This window comes from Falco cherrug, chromosome 2, assembly GCF_023634085.1.
Source record: "Falco cherrug isolate bFalChe1 chromosome 2, bFalChe1.pri, whole genome shotgun sequence".
Lineage (NCBI taxonomy): Eukaryota > Metazoa > Chordata > Aves > Falconiformes > Falconidae > Falco > Falco cherrug.
In genome coordinates, this window is record NC_073698.1 from 112637197 (window position 1) to 112658185 (window position 20989).

General features: G+C 37.7%; 1 protein-coding gene across 3 annotated transcripts in view; it reads left to right on the forward strand.

Annotated features, from left to right (window-relative positions):
• CADM2 (cell adhesion molecule 2) overlaps nucleotides 1–20989 on the forward strand; it is a 670542-nt gene that overhangs the window by 521788 nt on the left and 127765 nt on the right. For all 3 annotated transcript variants that reach the window (XM_055702988.1, XM_055702990.1, XM_055702989.1), the window contains one exon: nucleotides 18425–18577. In XM_055702988.1, coding sequence (XP_055558963.1) covers nucleotides 18425–18577 — 153 coding nt within the window. The remainder of the gene's footprint in view (nucleotides 1–18424; nucleotides 18578–20989) is intronic.

A 20989-nucleotide genomic window follows, 5' to 3' on the forward strand; every position in this document is an offset into this window, starting at 1 on the left:
TTATCCTTCACATACGTTGGTTGGTGTTAAATATACTGCCAAAGCACGACCTTAAAGATAAATTATTTGTTGAAACTTAAAAAATGTATTTGTCATCAGTCGAAATCACTGAAATAAGGGAGAGGAGGATGCACTGGTTTGGTGTCAGGGAGGAGATCAGAACTGAAACTTCCGTCTCAAATGCCGCAGCAGCAAACACGTGGACATATCGTGAGGGGGCTTAAAAGCATAGGGGTATGCTTGTTCAGTTCAGCTGTTCCAGCCAAAGACTCTTCCTGTCCTTGCTGCTGGTGCCCCAGCACTCAGTAACTGGGAGATTAACAGAGCTGATAAAACACAGCTAATTTGCATTTCTGTGTCAATAAAGGAATATTTTCCAGTCCGCTCTGGAACGAGATCTCCACCTTTCTCCTGCACCTTGCCTTTCTCCTAGTAACACTTTACAGTGCGTGTTAGATGGAAGGAAAAGTCACTGTTGCTTTGTGGGGTTAGAAATCATAGGCTCAGTGAGCTAAAGTGCCTCCAGACAAGGTCAAACAACAAACTGGGATCCAAAGCAGAAGCAGATGGCATGTTTCTCAGGAGTACATTCAGCACTTTGCAGGGGAGCAGGCCAGTCTCAGTGGGAAACATATTGCTCCTCAGTATTGTGCCTCTCAGTGTTAGTTTCTGTATGAGGGGAAGCGTCAATCAGGATCCAAATGCCCTTCTTATTATTGTGTATATTTGCTTTTAGAAAAGAAGATATCTCTTGGAAGTCTTAAAGATGTACCTTGCTAGCAGAGGCCTGTGTAACCCCTCCAGTGAAAGGAATGAATTGCAAGACAGTGTGGCTCTATAGGGTTCCTTCTTCAATTGTATGACAGTCTTGACTAATAAAGCAGAATAATTTGAATTTTACTGGCATTGCATCCTCACACACACACATTTACTTAGGGGAAGATTTTGAAAATGCTGTCTCCTGTGTTTTCAGTAACACAGACTTCTTCATTGAATTACTCTCCAGGACTCTGAAAGATACTTGGTTCATTTCAGAGTATTTTCTACCAGTTGTTTCCTACAGAATGATTGAGGCAATAACCAAATAAGTCACTTGTTTTCAGCAACTCTTCACTATGTAAACTGTTCCTTGTTCTCTCTCTTTGTAGTTTTACCTGCCTTACAAGATTTATGTGCTAAAATTAAATGGTGCTGCTTCAGTGTTGTGTTCTACAGAGACCTGTGTCATTTTCCACTTTTAGTAGCTGGGAGCTGATGTAGCAGGATGCATTTAGGCTGTTTTCTGAGATAGCTAAAAATAGATATGTTTGATAATATTCCATTATTCACCATGATAGTACTTAAGGGGTTATGCAAAACTTAGGTTTGCTTTCAACTAAATTGGACACTTGTTCAGAAGGTGATAACTGTTAATGAGTTATGAGGGTACTGCAATATTAGGAATTATAACTACTAATCATGAATTTAAAAAAGCAATGATAGCTTTTAAAAAGTTTTATCAAAAGTTTGTGAAAGATCACAAAGGTAATGCAGAAAAAAGCAATAACAAGCTACCCCTAAAACCATCAATACATTTTTCAAACAGCGTGCAAACTGTATGCGTAGGACTGTGCCCATGTCTGTTCTGTCAATCACCAACCTCCCTTTATTAGTCTTAGATAGAAGATAAACAACAAGACTGACAGCTTTGTGTCCTTTGGCATTTTTGTGTCACCATCACAGAGTAGGAGGGTATTATGTCATCACTCAAGTCTGTCAGGTTTAGTTTAGTCTGCTGTTTGTCTTAACGATTGTTTTCCTCATTTTTTCCTCTAAGTTGATACACATACCCTGTATAGATTGTATATTGTTGATGTTAACAGAATCCATTTTTCAGATGAGAGATGTCTTTAACTTCAACCATGGAAATGTCACCCTTTTTCCCTGCACACCAAAAGAGAAATTAGAAAAATAAACATCTTCCTCACTCAGTCAGTTCTGGTCTATACAGAACTCTTCATACCTCACACATTCAAATATCAGTAGTATTAATATTACAAGTAGCAAGAACTGAGATGTTTAAAAAAGTTTTATTAAGGTAAGTTCATTATGTATGCCTCTCTTGTGGAATCTGTATAGACTTTGGCACTGTATGTTGATAACTCATGCCCAGTACCTAAGTTTACTTATATCATTCGTTAGATGATGACAGAAAAGAGAATCTTACCTGGTGTTCGGCTTTTGAAAACAGTCAAGTAGGTGTGGTGAGAGGTTGAAGAGTCAACACTTGGCTTTTGTTAGTGACTTTATCACACGTGACCATTTAATGAAAACCAGTTTTTCCTCATTAAGGAAACAATAGATTGGTTCCACAAAAAGCACTTCTACCTATAGTAAATATACTCAAATTACATATTCAAACTCTCTGAGAAATGTACCGAGAGATCAAGACAAATTAAGAGTGGGGTTCTCCAAAGACAACAAGCTGAAGCAGAAGTTTTGTAAGCAAAACATTAGGAAAAACCTAATCAGGGGGAATAAAGCCTGGACAAGCAACTTCAGCCTAAAGGAAGGTATTTAGTGCTTCTTGGGATTCTCTACTCTCTCTAAAAGATGTCATTTAAACTGGGTCAGATCTTCCTCACACTGAAACAGACACAAATGGAAAAACAGACGAGGCTGCTTGGCATAGCCAGTAGCCAGGTGGTTACAGCAATCACTGATAGCGGGATGCATAAGGGAGGGACAAGGTTTTCAATTGCCACAGTCTCTAATAGAAACCAGAAATAAGACCCGTGATCTCCCAACCTTCTCAGAGAATGCCCTGTCTAGCCACTGTACTTTCTTAATAGGCTTTGCCCACATCTTCACTTACTGAATCTATTCCACTGCAAAAATTCACAGCAGGCAAGAAAAAAAAAAAAAAAAAAAAAAAAAAAAAAAGATGAGCTAACAGGTGGGAGACATGGGGGCATAATGTTCAAGTCTTTGCTTCAATTAATGTGTATTTATATGTGTATAGTACGTATTCATACAAAGTAGGACAGTTTCAAAGGAGGCTTTTAATGGCAAATGCCCCAAAGTCCAGTAGCAATGGCATGCAGATGGGCAAGTGAGTTGGAAATTCTGGGTCTGCCCCTTCTGAGGAGGCATTCTAACCAGAAGTTTGGGGGTGACAATGAATAGGCAGGTTTTGGAGAACCACAGTTTGCCTGCAAGAGGAGATCTAGCAAGTTACTCTGATGATGTCTAGCGGGTGAGTTCATGGGTAAAACAAGTGGAGGAGCACCTTCTTTGTGAATTGCCCTGATGCAGACCCAGGATCTACCCCCCATCCTCCACACAGGTAAGTGACCCAGGAGAATTCAGGCAGTTGCCGTTAGGTATTTGCGCATCCGAGACTTGAGCTCAACAACTCAGCTAGGTACCTGTCGTTGCATGATTGAAGGGTTTCAGCGGTGCCCAAAGATTTTCCTTAGGCACAGGAATTCATGTTTCTGATGTTTGCTATAGTTTTATGTGGTAAGTTCACCCCCAAGTAGAGCTAGGCACTGTTCCTCAATAACTTGACAGAAATATCAGAGACCAAATAACAGTGCAGAGTGCCAGTGAGTTTCCTGGGTATTGTTGTAGTGGCTTTTTGACATGTCTGTCTCAGCTGCCAAATTTATTCCAGTAGAGATCACCTTACGAGATGATACTTGATTTACATTATCTGATTTGTTCCATAATGGGGGAGATCAGAGCAGAGTCTTTGATTTCATTTTCACAGGGAACAATATATCTTTAATTTTAAAATGGATGATCAGCGCCTACATTCATAGAATAATTCAGGACGTTACTTTGACTACCGCAGTTCACATTGCAGAGCAATACAATCATCATTCCCATCCTGCTTTGTCTGTCACAGTCAGTAATGTTTCATCTAGGCTCATCTGTAGCTGTCTTGGATCTAGACAGACACGCCAAGGCCAGATCCTTCAGTAGTTCCACAGTCTTTTACCCCCCTTCCCCTTTTTCTGAATTTAAGCAATCTCCGAGGAACTTTATCCTCTGAAGTTCTCTTGAGGAAGACAAAGGGGGGGGTGGGGGGGGTGGTTGCCTCTTTTTGGCTTTAATCCACTTAATGTTTTATGGCTGTGGGAAGAATTTGCATATGAGAATTTCATTTTGTCTTCATCCCCTGGAGATCAACCTGGTCACAGACTATGCTAATTATTGGTGTAAAGCTCATGATCTAAATTTTACACTAGGAGCTTCCCTGTGCTCTCTTACAGAACTTCGCAGTGCCTTTGCATTAGCGTTAATCCATGTAGTGCTGATTACCCTTCTTCTCCTGGCTCTAAAGTGAAATCTGCCGGTCCTCTTAAATTGATAGGATTGTCATTTTCTGTGCTCCAACTGTTTGATTGCTGGGCTTTTTTTCCCCCTTTTTTGGGGGGAGGTGTGTGGGTGGGAGGGGGTCTTTTATTCTGTTTTAATCTATCAGTGTTTGGTGATACTTTCCAGGATTCAACTAGAGAACATTAAATCTTCAAAGACAGTTTCAAATTTAGGAAAGCTGAGAGAAAGTATCAACTCTGAGCATTTTTCTACAAAATAATTGTGTTTTTTTTAAAAAATGCAGATTTTTAATTGAGGTTTATTAAGTGCTGTATGATTTGATTATTTCCCCCCCTGCTCTTAGAATGGACCTCTTGGAAATAAAGTAATCCAGTACGATTCTTGGCTATCAAGCCTACAGGGTTCCAAAGCATATTCAATAAGTCAGCATTTACAGACACTTCATAACTGCACCTTTAATAACTGGATTATAGAATTAATTTTTTTGTCTACTAGGGATTTTATTAACTAGATTTTTTTGCCTCCAGATGAATCCTGGTAACATCATGGGATTGCTGTTCTGAGGAGGAAGCATTTTAAATTCCTAGCTAGCAGTAACATCCATTCTCAATGAGGAAATTAACCCTAGGTACAGAGGTAATTTATTGGGCTTTTCAGTAACCCTGAAGGTGTAAGCTGCCAGAGCTTCCAAATAACTCTGTTGTTGTTATTACTGACCATGATGCTGTAATTCAGTGTTGATGCAAAAGTTTTCTTGGGGAGCTGAAGCTTGTGATATCCTCTAAGTAGCTAACACAGCTGAGAACAGATCACAACCACCTAGAGCGTGATCCTGGAGCATGAGAGCGCTCATCCGTGCGTACTCACCACCGAAGTCTGGCAGGCTTCCGTCTCTCCAGCTTCTCCCTTTCTGTTGTTCTAACTGGACACATTTTCAGTGATGCAATCAAAGGGGTTTAGATTTGTTGTGCTGCAAAAAGACATGTTAATGGGAGGCCCTGCTCAGAACAGCACTCATTTCCAGAGGGCATCACATTAATCTGTCAGCATTTTAGCAATACCAGGTAAAGACTTGTCTCTATGGATGGATAGTCCTCAAGCAGTTGTCTTCAGTACAGTTCAGCAGAGTGCTATTCAGGATATCAGTTGTTCATTATAAGAAAGCAATTTAAAAGCCAAAAAGGAAAAGAGGAATGCTTGAAAATGTTGGAGGTTTTTTGTTTGTTTGTTTTTGGGTTGGTTATTTTTAGGTATTATGATACAGCTTTTGCCTGTATGAATCAAGAGAATCATAGGCTAGCTGAGGTTAGAAGGGACCCCTGGAGACCATGTGGTCCAACCGCCCTGCTCTTGCTGGGTCAGCCAGAGCAGGTTGTCCCAGAAGATGGTGTCCAGTCAGGTTTTGAATATCTCCAGGGATGGAAACTCTATAATCTCTCTGGGCAGCCTGTGCAGGTGTCTAACCACCCTTAGAGTAAAATAGTTTTTTCTATGCTTAAGTTAAATTTCCTGCATTTGAATTTGTGTCCATTCTCTTTTGGCCTGTCAGTACACACTACTGAGAAGTGCCTCGCTCCATCTTCTCAACTCCCCTCATCAGGTATTTATCAACATTGACGACATCCTAAGCCTCCTCATCTCACCTCATCGTGGGTGAACGGTCCCAGCGCTCTCAGCTTCTCCTTATATGATAGATGTTCCAGTCCCTTAATCGCTTTTGTGGTCCTTTGTTGTACTCGTTCCAATATGTCCCTGTCTCTGTTGTACTGGGTGAGCCCAGAACTGGCCAAAAGAGTTCAGATGTGGCCTCACCAGTGCTCAGCAGAGGGGAAGGATCATCTCCTTAGACCTGCTGGCCACATTCTTCCTTATATGGCTCAGGATGCTGATAAATGTAAAGTAATTTAAATTCAGTTGTTACATTTTTGCACTTCTGTTACAGAAAAGATAAAGTGTACCTTGGGGTTTACATTTTTAAATACAAATAAATGAATTATTTTTATGTACTCTTCCCATTTAAAGAGTTACTAATGAGTATTCCAGATGTATATTTCATATGCAGTTGGTTTAGCCCATTCTTATTTTCTAATTTCTTTTGGGTGGCCTCATTCTTATAGAGAAATTATGTATCAAACAAAATTGCTTACTACAGAAAATGGGAGCATTGTTACTAGGAGGGATGTCAACAAGTTTTTCTATCAATTAAAGACTGATGGAGATAAGAAGAGACTAGATGGAGGAACAAATTAAGTCAAAGACAGCTTATTCCAAGGTTTTCTAACACCCACATATATGTGCAGTCAGGGAAGATTTCAAAGAAAAAGAAGGAAGGAAGATGAAGAGTAAGAGGAATGAAAAATCAGGAAAGATGGGATCACTGAGGCAGGACAAATACTGTCAGTTGGGAGGTGAACATACATTGAGTATACTAAAGGCTGTTACGGGGGAAAGAAATTAAATATACAATTTAATTTAGTAAGTTTTGGTTGAAGAATTTGGAAACACTGATTAAAGAAGGGCAAGAGGAGGATCTGAGGAAAGCATCAAACTTGGCAAACAGTTTGCAAGCAAAACGGAAATCAGAAGAAAAAGTGCTGCTTTTGTCAAAAGTGGTAGTGTTAAAATATCATTGTATACCAGAGGAAGTATATTTGATATCTGGAATTTTTCCAGAACTGTTGAGTCTACCAGGACTTGTGTAAGATGGGAAAGGAGATTCATGTGTATAGACAACAGGTTTATTTTTCTAAAAACTTTTTAAAATAGAGGTCTTAAGTTTTGTGCCTGGAGAATAGGGAAAAGAAGATGAATGCTAGGTAAAAAGGAGTTAAATGATCAGCTCTGAAGTGAAGAGAAGAGAGAGAAGGAGGAATCAAGGACACGGTATAATTAAAAAATGGGCTATTATAACTTAGATATCAAAAACATTCATGTATCCAGTGTTGCAGATTGTTACTGCAGCACTCTTTATTACATCTGATGCTGTGAACATATTATCATCCAAATGTGCAATTAATGTCCTTTGACGGGCACTTTGTCGACAAGCCCAAGAAAGAGTACGGTAACAGTCACTGTCCTGAAGGCCAAATACCTTTGCTTATGCCATGTCTCAGACAGCTTGTGAAGCAGAATTGGAAGTTACTCTTGATCCATTATGTATGATTCAGTAGTACACAGTAAATACAGAAATTCTTCTTAGACTGTATCTCCAATACTCAAGTGATTTACCGTCTATTAAAAATAGCCACAAAAATCAGTCAACATTGAAACAACTTCTTGCATTTTTTAAATATTCAATGCTACCTTTTGTATGGCACACAAATCTATCTGTCAAAAGTAACAAACTGAAGACAGGTTAGTTATGGTGGTTTCTTAGTGAACCTTCAGACTATACCAGTTAAGAAAAGTGCAGTATGAGAACCAATATAATTAATCATCCGTTGCAAGTGTGAAGGGTAAGTAGCATTCTCTAGCTATGAAGCTGTAAATGGTAGTTACTCTGTGTATTTGCTTTTCAAATTAATGTCTTCAATCCTGTATCTACTGCTATAATTTCAACTGCAGAAACAACCAACCAGAGGAATATTTTTCCCCAACTCTTAAAAAAGAAAATGCCTTCAATAAATATTTGAATGAAAAAGCCAGTATGCAGTCAGCTGTTTTTTGTCTATACATATATGTTAAGCGTGGACAGGTTTCTTCTAGTATACTCAAATATATCTGGTGTATGTGAATGGCCCCAAAAGTGTCAGATATTGGGGACAAATGCTACCAATGGTAGCATGATTCTACACTTCTGTTACTGTCAGTAACTGTTAATTCATGGTAGAGTTTTTGTTCAGTGCAGCTGTTAGTACTTAGTATGCCATTTATGCCATTGTATGTCAAATATTTGTTTTATTTTTCCAAACAGTATTCGGTAGTGCTTGATGAATATGTCTGGCCACCACTCTGGACTCCAAATATTGTATGGCTGCACTTCTGAAGCCACCACCTTCTTGGAATATAGCTGCACAAAAAGTGTATTTTCACAAATGTAGATATGTAGATTCTTTACCCCCAAAACATCTAGAATAAAAAAATCACAGAATGTTTCACATTGGAAAGGACCTCTGGAGGTCACCTAGTCCAACCTTATTCTCCAACTCTGTCCAGTTAGACCAGGTTCCTCAGAAAATTAGAGATCTAGAAAGTTCTGCTGCCAAATTTTTCTTTTGAATTTGGATTAAGTTCATGATTTGCTGCTTCTTCATGCTAAAATTCCCAAATTTCTCAGCCTCTCCTTGTATGAGAGATGCTCCAATCCCTTAATTATCTGTTTTGATCACCATTTCTCACTAATAGTTTCTTTCACAGCGCACCTGCATCTGGAAAACTAAGACAAATCCCACAAAAGAGGAAGCATCTATGTACTTGTAGTTCAGAGGCAGATTGTGTGCTGTTAGGCTATATGGGAGACATCATAAAAATTTAAAGGGCTCTGTCAGAAAAGATGTTGAAACCACCAAAGAGCTTTCTGAGAATCCTCCCTGGAATTGCACTCGTCTCAGATGTCTCCTGATACTTTGTTCCGTATTTCAATTCCCTAGATAATGAGATCTGCGAGTCATCACTAGCACCACTAATATCTTCAGTATTGACGTATACATTAGTGGTTGACTCTACGTTGGTACTGGAATCAATTGGTAGATTGATTGCAGATAGACTTATCAATCGTTGATGATTTCTTTGCTGTTTTGTTCAGGTTCTGAATATTTTCAGGGCAGTGACCTGTTCTTAATTGGCCTCTGGAGGAAGCTATCTTGCTCCACTAACTGCAGCAGGAGTTCAGGGAGTCTGACTTCATAATGTAGTTAGGACATATGAGTATTCCTACTGCATGTCTGGCCAATGTAGCCATCTGCTACAGGAAGAATGATGTTAATTCATGTATCTACATGAATGATCAAGAAGTGCAGAAAGAACAGACACATATTATACCTGTTCTCACTTAGAAAGCAATCTCTCTTTGTTCTTTAATAAGTGAGAAAGTCTTTCCAAACCCTGCTGAGATAACACATTTGAACAGGACTGCACTCTTTAGAAATTAGAAGGCTGTGACTTTCCAAGAAATAAGAAGCAGTACCGTAAACATGACTCTGCTGTGAGTGTTACTTATTTGTGCCACTAAAAGCATTTTCAGTATGATGGGATCATTGTTTAGCTAATGAATGAGCAGAGCTGTAATGTCACCATCTACAAGGTTAGAGGAATATAGGTATAATTCAGTTCTACAGCTTCCTTAAGACATGGTCAGCTGCAGACATGTATGAAAAGCATATTGCACATGGGCAGATTTGAGGAGAAACTGAATTTCCAGTAGTGCTGAGTGTAAAATTTGGTGGAGTTGTTCCGTGTTCCCTACCTTTAGGATTCCTTGCACCCAAAGGTGACTAAAGCCAGTGCATGAAGGTCACCAGCAATGACTGTAAAGAGCAGTCTCCTAAAGAAAAAAAGTGAGTACACTGTAACTGATGTTCTTTAAAATATGTACAATGTTTTGGTAGAGCTCTGTGCTGTTCGGCTAGACATTTTTTAATACCTATATAAGCTTAAATCTGCCTTGGTCAGCAATCATTCAAGTACTGTTAACACAATTATTAGTATCAATATCAGTAGCATGAGCAGAAATTACCTGGTCTGGTCTTCACAGAAGAGCAAACTTAGAAATCTGCGTACCTTTGTTTTAGTTTGCAAGAGGATTAGTATTTATCTATCCCTTCTACTTCAATAAGGTCTTTATCTTACATTTCTCACTTACGAAAAACTATCATTTAGCCTGAAACTTACTGTTTTTTCAGTATTACCCTCAAAATTATAGAAAAAAATTAATTTGTATTAGTATTTTCTTAGGCAGGTGTGGACTGTTATTACAGCTCTCTATTGTATTATTTGCATTTTTGTAGTATTACTTATGCAGTAGTATTTCATTGGTAGACCTTCAGAAATTACCTTCCCAACTGAGAGCCTCTTTCTACCTGTAATTTACATTATATGACACAGTATGATGTATGCAGTTTTGGAATATTGTAGCATTATTTTTTCCTTTTACCATAATTGCCAGGATTAGTACAACCCAGAACAGGATTCATCTTTTTAGAGTGGTTTTGCGTTTGAACATAATAGTTAAAGAATTTCCTCTTTAATCCTCAGAGCTTCTGTCCTGCATTACTGCTTTCAAAATACCAGTCTCCAACTCAGTATATAAGATTACCAATTACTTTTATCTATTGAATCTCATTTATTTTAATTCTGTCCATTTCTAACCTTGCCAGATCATTTTGCAATTTTAATTTTTGCAGCTGCACATTTGAGAAGTATGATCTTTAAAGATTTTTCTAGGGTACCATGCTGTGGCACATGTCCAGTTGCATTAGTATAATAGGAAATCCTGTAATTCCCCATTGCAGAAGGAACCAGATGAGCAGACCTTGTAAGATGACATTTCATCCCGACTAATGTGGTTCTTGCTTTAGTTTTGGAGGTACAGTTAAACGTTATCCCAATGCAATAAAACAATAAAGCATCTTTGTAGGTCAAAACCTGTATGTTTTGGAAAGATTTGAAACTTAAATTTCTTATGTGAAAGTGAGGCAGCCCTCATCCTTCAGAGAATAAATGTCATCCTTATGATTCTCAAAAGCAAGCAGAACATAAGTGCAGTGCCTCTCTAATGCCAGAAGCAGGCATTATAAACACTCTAGAAGGCAAGTTCTTTTTTTACATATTGCCATGTTTCTTGAATGCTCTGAAAAAGAGACAAACTGAAGGCAATACAGAAAATTATTGTGGAAGAAAATATAGCTCAGTGCAGAAAATCTGGTATGCAGGAAAGTTTTACCATATTTATTCCATTCATGAAGGGCATATAATCGTCCTGGCCTTCTTTTGTCAGTTGGCAACAGTTGGTGAAACCTCACTTGGCAGATGTGTTCAAGATTGTAAGTCATTGTAAGTCACCTTAAACTGTTTTCATTCCATCCAGACTGCAGGAAACGGTGAATTGTTTCACTGAAGAAATTACCTTGCAGTTTGGATCTTCTTCGTAAAGCATCTAAGATTGTTCTTTAAATACAGCCCACTCTGATAAGTAATAGCTAACGGTGTAGGGACAGGTTCTGGATCCCCAGTGCTCTGGCCTTTTCAAGGTGAGCACAGAGAAGATGCCTCTGTTAGTGAGACAGTCAGAACCTCTTCTAATGAAGGGAGTTTGCTGTACTCCTTGACATATGCATTATCCAATGTGCAAAAAATCTGAAAAAGATAAAAAGGAGAAAGCAGCTTGCTGCTGAATGTTGTTCTCTAAGCTAATCAAATATTTCAGCAGTATTTCTCAGCTAAAGCCGTCTAGTCTTTGCTTATTATATTGCAAACCAGAGCATAAAGTAGAAGCTGACCAGATGATTAGAGATAGAAGAAGTATATTCCTGTTGCCCCCATTGTTTCTTCCTTTTGATTACCAAGTACTTTAGAAGGGTTCAAAGAGAAGTAGAAATGCACTGGAATTAAAGTAAAACTAATCTCTAAGGATTGTTATGTCATTCTTCCATTTCAAACACGTTACTTATCATCCTCAGTGATGACCTGGATTTATTAAGTACATGAATGGGTTGGGAAATTCAGTGGAGTTGAAGTATCCACAGCATCTGAGTGACACAAAACTGTGAAAGATGCTGTTTGGAATGTCTCTTTGAACTCATCTATGTTACTAATCACCTTCCTAATGGGGGAAAAAAAATCATTATGTATCTGCAAATTGGCCAGATTACTGTTCCACACCCAATTAGCCAAAGATCTGTCCCCAGTATTGTGACCTTCAGGTTTTGTTACTTCCGCTAATTTTACTTACAAATGATGTCACCTTTAAAGGACTCCAACGGTACATGCATCAGCCAATCTAATAGGTTGCATAGAAACTCCTAATGTATTTCCATGAGCTTTTCTGTCTACATTAGCATTACCTGTGCAAGTAGATTCAATTTCAATGTTTCTGTCCCAGTACTGAAATCTATCATGGCTCTAGACTGATTAGGAGTTCATCTATCTTTCTGACCTTTGGACTCCGTTGGAATCACGACCAGGTAGTTATAAGAGCAAAGGTAGTAGTTTCACAGCTGCAATGCTATGGACTACATTTCCAGTGAGTGGAAATGGGGTGAGGCAGACGTGGCCTCACCACACACATAAAACAGGAATAGAAAACGTGATTACTAAATATCCACACTTCTGCCTAGCCTTGTATGCCTCCTTGTATGAAAATAATCAAATTGCATGACTAGAAAGAAAGAGGAAGGAAAAGGATTTTCTTTCCACATACAAATAATTAAAAAGTTTGAAAATATTTGGAGTTCAGATACCATGCAAGTAGCTACTAGATAGGTTAGGCACCAGTGTACTAACTGCATATCAGTTGGAAATGGGCAAACTGGTAGTACAGTAACAAACCAATGTGTACATGATTTTTTTAAAGGACAATTAAATGTTTTGATAAGAAGTATGAAGGCTTAGAAGACTAAACACAGAAGAAAATAGTAGTTCGGGTTTTTTTTTCCATTTGCTACCCTTCTGTCTCTTTTTTTCTTGCTGTGGTGGTCGTCTGTAGCCTGACAGATTTTGATGTACAACTATAAGCGAGTGCTGTAGATCATCCCTGTGGGCATCTTGGTGTATTGAATTAATTAGGGACAAAGCAAAAGGCCTTCTCAAGTATATTCAAGTATATCTGGAAACACAATATACATTCATTGAAAACTAATTCACATTTGATGACGGTACTGCATTCAGAAAGTTACAACCTGGAGATCAGAGGGATTTTTTCAGTTTCTTAAGTATTAAATTTCTGGGACTTTAGCACAACCTGTAGAGCATCAGAAATTCTTCTGGTTCCAGCTATTGGTTACATTATTCCCAAGACAGAGGGAACAGCTCTAACATGAGGAAGAAAATTTTCTTGAGTGAATCCCAGGGTGGCAGCATATGTCAAGTTAGTATTGTCAAAACATCTGCAAATTACTCTGGAGGATTTAGGGGTTTTGTTGTTTATTTCTTCCTCATTCTTCAAATATAAAACTCAAAATACTATTAAGATATAGTCTTTTTAAAGAAATTAGATTAAAGATGCTGCCCTCTGGCTACTACATCTAACAAATCCAACTGCCTTTTATGCCCAGGATGAAACGTGGATTTTAATTTTTTTTCCATGACACTGTGTTTTTAAGTTTCTTTTCTCTCTTTGATATAATTCCTATTGCAAGATTTCACTACATGACTACATATGATGGTTGTGTTATTTTTTGCAAAAAGTAAAGTACAGGTTTTTGTGCTTGTGAACCAGACCACCAGTTTGTTGCAGTGGTTGTCAGTCTCAACAATTGCTAATTAATGCAGCTGAAACACTGCATTAATACTAAAATTTACTCATAATAACCTAAACTATGCAAATTATCAAGGTTACTTGTTTCTGTCTCAGAAAACATTCTGAAAGGAAATCTTTTCCGCAGAAAAAGAGAATGACAGGTAAAATAAATGAAGTGTGTCTGCTTAGGAACAAGTATTTTATGCATAATTATTTCATACTTTGCAAACTAATTACATCATATGTGCCTGGGAATTACAGAAAACTGAAATAATGTACTTAGGGCATATTGGAATTTATTATGCAATTATATTTTTTGTTGCATTTTATTTTTTTATAAGCGCTTACAATGTAAGAATCCAGGAAGGAGACATCAGTGGTGGTATACTTTATTACTCTTTTGGCATAGGTGTATTTCCCAGAAGTCAAATATATATTCTGCTTCTTTAGCCGTTTTCTGGCATCTCTGTAACATGCAAAAATTCTGGCATTTCAAGCTATTGATAAGGTAATGATTCGGGAATGTAGGTCAGGAAGAGGCCAAAAAGGTGTATTGGGCTTCTAAGAAAGTGAAATGGGGATTAAAAAAAAAAGAAAAAAAAAAGAACTTCCAGAGAAGGTTCTGAAAGAGCAGGGAGAGTTAGGAGTGAGGCTAGGAAACCATGCAAGTCCATTGAGCATGGAGCTGGCTGAGTCTTTAAGGACAAAGCTTTCTTTTCTGTGCTCTACCTGGGCTGTCTAGTCGTTGCCGCAGTGCAACTAATAAATAGTTTTCAGAAACTACCCATGGAATACAAATGCAGCGATAAGTACAACCTTCTTAAAAAGTGGAGGAATAAATACTGTCACCTGAGTACAATATAGAAGCTGTATTTTAGTATCAGACACATTAAAAAGAAGCTTGGTGTCTCCTGTTACCTTCTGCGGGGAGCCAGAAATATTTACTACTGTTTGTATTGAGCAACCCACGGACATTTCAGTATATAGAAAGTCTGTTTAGTGTGTACCAAACTCCAAATTCTTGCAGAATGTCCCCCCAGATTCTTGCAGAATGCCCCCATACATGTTCTACTGTTTGTTTTTTGCTGTTACTTAAATAAGAGAGAATGTTCTGCATTTCACTTTATGGTTCTTTATTTAAACTATTATAGCAGAGCCTCGAGTAGGCTTGAACCTTGTGGTGAAATTTCCTGTTTTTGGGGCAATTCTCACTACAAAGAAAGAGCGGTCAAAAAGCTTACAGAAAGCTTTTGAAGCTCATGTCCGTTAAATAGAGAATAATAAACTAGATGAGATCACTCTTTAAACAAGTAGAACGTAGGTCTTATGAAAGAGATTGAATAGAGAGTATTGTAAATAAATCTCCTTCCCATCCACTAGCTCCTTGAGGAGTATGTCTTCTCCTTCAAGCTTTTGCTTGCCAGTTGAGACCTTTCAGTAGCTGGCTTCTGTTCAGGCTCCACGGGCTTCTTTGCTCCAGCAACCAGGCTTGGCAAGGGTTTACCTTCTGCCACACGCAAGACCCCTGCTCCACTCAGTCTCCATGCCTGGAGATTGCCAGCTGGCTAGAAGTACTCCTGGCTTCTCCAATGCTGTCAACTGTTCATTTGCTGTCCAAGGAAGGAGCAGCCATCCTCTCCCAGAAGGACCCCTGCCCCAAGGTGCGGGAGCCAGAACTAGACAGTTAGCCACCTTTGTTCTGATCTAACTTTACCCTTTTAGCAAAGTATACCTGACGCAGAAAACAGAAACAAACCAGTTCTGGCATCCATCACAGCCATCAATTTCGCAAGAGGAAATGGTGTATTTCTAAATAGATATAGATACTGATATAGTCGTAGATGTAGGAATAAATTTTGAAAGTAAGATTCTAAAAAGATTCCATGTAAGCGCTAGCCTTGTCTATGCAATAGCAGAGTTTTCTCACTGGTTTGCTCTCAAACCTGCATTAGACAGGAAATCTTACAGTTTGAATTGATTTGGAACTCGGGTTTGAAATTGATGGCACAGATAATTAATTGCATTTAGACTTAGCACTTATAGAAATGCTTCTGACAAACAGCTTTCCTGCAAAGGAGTATATGTCGGTGCTCTTTGCAGCACTTTTTTTTTCAAAGGCTCAGTGTTGGTATTTTCATTACTATTTATTTCTGTTCTTCCAATAAAAATTCACTCCAGGCTGAAACATGGAACATCTGATCCTAGGCCTTGGTCAGTGGTTGTTTTTACCATTTTTCCAGAAAACTGATTGAACTGAGGTTTCTATTTTGTACAAAGGTTAAAAATGGTGTGGAGGGGAGGAAATGAGGGAGGGGAGCAATAGGAATGTAGCTGATGCAGGTGGTTTGTATTTCAATTGTTTTTTTTTTCTACAAGTAGGATCTAAATGGAAAATTTGTGTTCTAGTGGAGTTAACTGCAGTTCTGTTTAGTGCATGAAAATCTGCACATTGTCCCATCTATAGGAAAATATTTCAACTGCTACATAAATTTTTATCATGAGACAGTAGCAATTGAAAATTATAAGAAAGTAAAATACGCTGTAGGATGATATACTGCATTACTTTTAAAATAATTTCTGATTAAGAGGAGGCAAAAGTCACCACTTTCAAATTATGGGTTGCTGAGGTTTTTTTGTAATTCCTATGCTGTTCTCTAAATTGTATGTATGGGTGTGGTAGTAATCAAACCATTTAGAAGCACTGGGTCATTTTGAAAATATTTTTTTTGAAAGGTCAGTAATGTGAAATAAACTACCATTCTTATGTCTGCTCAGTTTGCATCTGACTAGAATTGAAAAGCTGAGAAATGAATTCTGAGTCCCCATCTACTACTTCCTCAAAGATAGCAACAGCTTCACTGTTGTGAGGACTTTTGGCTAGTAAAGCCACAGTCATCAGCTTTGCCTGCTATTCTGGGTTGGTAGAAGCTTGCTTCTATGTGTTTTTTGTTTTCTTGAGCTTGTTTTTCTGGGCTGTTTTGTCGGCATATTGGTATATACATGGCTTTTCATTTGGTGGCTTTTGTTTTGCTTGCTTCTTTGCATTGACGTTGCACCTATTTTCCATCATCATGTGCATTTTATATTATATACTACATAATTATTTATTTCTTGCTGTTGGTGGCCAGCAGATGTCTCGGTTATGTTTGGAATGTGTCCATTACACACAATCGCAGTCACTTCGATGTGCCTTGGAGCAGTTTGTGGCATGCTTGTGTGTTAGGACTGCTTAAGCTGTCACCTTTCAGTTGTCTGACCCTGCAGAGAATAAGTCAAGCTTTAGCTGTCCTACCCTAAAATAACCAGCAAATTCAGCTTGAGTTCACTGTAAAGAAACCTGAACAGTAGCTTTAGAAGGCAGCAAGTTCAAGTGACGTTTTTGCTGAATCTTCATTGTAGCTACTTATTTCAGTGTAAATCTTCCTGCATTGGCAACACTTGGAGAGCCTTGCAATGGGGCAGAAACATGTAGATATAGTAGCAAAAGAACCATGGTAAAGCTTTGCTTTTATCGTTGGCAGATATAAATGTGAGGAGAAACAAATCTATGAGCCTTTAGGGACTTCAGAAAGCAGCGAGTGAGAGCATCATTAGGGACTTGCACACCTTGGTTATTCTCACAAATCAAAGCATAGCTCTCCCAGTAATTATAATATTTTATATTTTAGTTTTGGCTTTCAGAGGCTTACTGTAAAAATAGACTTACTGACGATTCAAATATTGTCATGTTAAAGATTTGAATCTAGAGGTATACAGCAAAACTTTCTGAGTTACAGAGGGGTTTTTTTATCGTTCGCTTAGGAGAATTATGTCATTTACTTACTTATGATGCTAGTATTTCTGTGCTGTGGAAAGACTTGATTAATATATGTAGATTCCTGAAACAGCTTTAATACAGAGAAATTTAATGTTTGGAAATGTTTTGACTGTTTTTCAGAAGAAAATGTGGGTTACTCTAAATATAACCTTTAAAATATTTAAAAGTTTAAAACATTAGCTAAAGTGACATTTTGAATTTAAGTACATCTACCTATTCCTCTTCCCTCAGTGGTTTCATGCAAAGAAAATCTTGCTAGGAAGGATATTCTGATAGAAGATGAGTAAAGTAAAGCCACTATACTCAATTACCTGAACTCTTTAAATGTATTGTATATGCATGCAGAAGTAGAACTTTCAACATATTCATGATAAGAAATACCCTTACAGCATTCCAGAAATCTGATGTTCCCATTCAATATGAGTAGTAGCGGATGTAAGAAAAATCTATAGGCAAGCTATGCAGTGCTAGACTTCTTACTTGCAAAAGGTTTGTTACTAGAAAAAAAGGGATTCTCAATATTCACCCACATTGATAAATACATGAAAGAAAAAATGGATTTAGGAAGGAGTTATTTTAGACGCTGTACAAAGCTGCTAGGGGGCAGAAATCAAAGTCAGTGTTAGTATTTTTAGGGGAAGGTCAAAGGTAACTAAAGTTCCTTAGTTTCTAGATTGATATACAAGGCAGTAAGCTATTCAAAAACTTGCTGGAGTCTTGTACTTTACTCCACAGAGAAAGCAAACTACTATGCATAAAGACAACTGTGTCCATACCCCTGTATTCTAGGGTGTGATTTCACTAGGCTACTCATAGAGTCTCTTGTACAATATACCATGCTTTGTTAACGTCCTGTTTCCTACCTTATAACACGATTTTTTGTTTTTCAGCTCTGAGGGACAACAGAATTGAGTTGGTCCGAGCCTCATGGCATGAACTGAGTATCAGTGTCAGTGATGTGTCTCTGTCGGATGAAGGGCAGTACACCTGCTCTTTATTTACTATGCCTGTCAAGACTTCCAAGGCTTTTCTTACTGTTCTCGGTAAGTATAAAGAGCTGAGCATAAAGAAGCAAGTGTTAAACTTCTCAGGCTTTGGAAAATTATGATAAGAACAAAGTTTTCTAAAGCTTGGCAGAAGATAAATGTAAATGTCTGATCTTGTTTCCCTGAAGTTTATTGTTTCATACTGCTGTGCTGAAAAATAACATCCCTCTTACTAGTTGCACTGTGGCAGGAGATGAATTAGGGAGCACACACAAATACCACCGTATGAGTGCTCCATAAAATGGACATAACCTCTACATCCCAAGCACCAGAAGTGCGAAGAAGGTGCATGTGTTCATCTCCTAACAATGTATTGTATAGGGCAAAGGGGAGAAAATCAGAGAGCATGAAATCAAAACGGGCTTTAGAGCTTTATTGGTTTTCCTTAGCTGTGCATTTTCTTGGCTCATTCTGCCTCGTTTTTTCTCTATAAAGTGCGTATCTTCACTGGGTTTGCTGCTGCTTCTATGCTTTATCCTCTAAATGCTCTGCTGTTTTCCCCAAAGGTTATAGATACACATAGAAAAGCAATAGATTTCGAGAGATGCCCAGGAAATAAAGTTTCTGCTCGAAGCTTTATATGATTCTATGAATGTCAGTAGCCCAATCAGCTGAAATTGCTATAGTTCATTGAAACACACCTGCGTACCTAAGAGGTTATATGATTTTACAGATTGATTTTTATTCTTTTCTCCTTTTTCTGTCCCTGAACTTGATTCTTTCTTTCCTTTTGTTTTATTTTTATACGTAGACAGGCAGACAGATGAATTTAATAGGACTAATGTAAGATGTTCTCTGTGCCAGTAATATTCACATTAATCCAGCCAGGGAATTGGTTTTGTGCATAGGATATGAAATATGTCTCCCTTTTAGTCCCTGTGAGACTATTTTACAAAAATCCTCACGAGTTTGCCATTAAGGACAAAAAACACCCACTCAAAGCAGAATATTCTGCAATAACAACTGCCTACCTTTGGTCTTTACTGTAGGGAGGCATCTCATGATCTAAACAGTAGATGAGTAGACCAGTTCAACCTTTTAAATGGCAGAAAGACATAGAAAGGTGTTACAAAGATAAAAAAAGATCTAGACAATATTAATTAACCAAAGTAGCTTGATCTTTCACAGTTCAATATTAATTAACCAAAGTAGCTTGATCTTTCACAGTTCTTTTAGTTCTACCTTCATTTTGGGGAAGCATTTCATGAAATTTTCCCAACATCAGTTACTAACCTTCCCAGAAAGCAAGCTGCAAGCTTTAAGATGCCTGTCTTTTTTTTGTCTTTTTTTTTTTTTTTTGTAACTTTCTATTTCAAATTAACATTGTAAACTCTTTGACCACTTTCTATCTGAGAAGAGGTTATTTCCCATTGAAATGTAGTACATCTTTCAATCAATTAAACTATCTTTTTATGTACTAATAACCTCTTTATCGACTGCTTCTTTATGGATTAGAATATTTAAGTGTCAAGGTATTATAGTAGACATCATTTTGTGTCCTGAAAGAGAGGAGTATATTTATTACAGAAATATACTATGTTCTAGGGACTGCTGCTTGGGTTTCATGTACATAATCTCTCATTTTGGAAAAGAGATGTAAACAAACCAAATTGTGAAATACAGGGCACAGGGTCAATTACTGTGGCTGGTCTCTTTTTCTAGCCACAAATATGAACACATCAAAGTACTGCAGATGCAAGTTACAACAATGACATTTGCAGAGAATTTAAAATTATGGTTGTCAGGATCACTTTAAAATAAGTTATTCTTGTGTTTTCAGTAGTCCAATGGATTTATACAAGTAGTGATCATATTTTTCCCAATTATCTTCTCTATTTTTTTTTAATTTTCCATGGTTCATTGAAAAACAACTATTTCCAAATTTAATATTACATGTATAGTATGTCATGATCATATGACCTCCTCAAAATAACTTGGATTTAGCTGAAGAATTCTCCGTAGCGAATGGAATTGTGATTATACCTGTTGGTCTTTTGATTATGTGTTCTCTGAAGATAAAGTAACTCCTATATTTATTTTAGTCTGACCTCTTCCCTGGATTTGGTATTAAAATCTTCATAATTCATGCTCTAAACATGTGCTCTGAACTTAGATCAGTTCAGGTTTTTGTTGCCAGTTACATTTTATTTTCACCCCTGTACTTCTAATACACTTTGTCATCCTGCTTGCTGTGAAGACCGGTTTAAACCCTATAATAGCAAGTCAGACTAGACCTGCACGCCGAATAAATGCAGATAAGATAGTTTTAAAAATACAGTGTTTCCCTTAGAAAATTAGATAATTTGTTTTCTTTAATTCTTTAGAACCAGCTACACTTCAGACTGACAGTTTATTTGCAATAGGAAACAGGGTTCACTCACAAGGCAAAGAACTAATTATTGTGTTTCC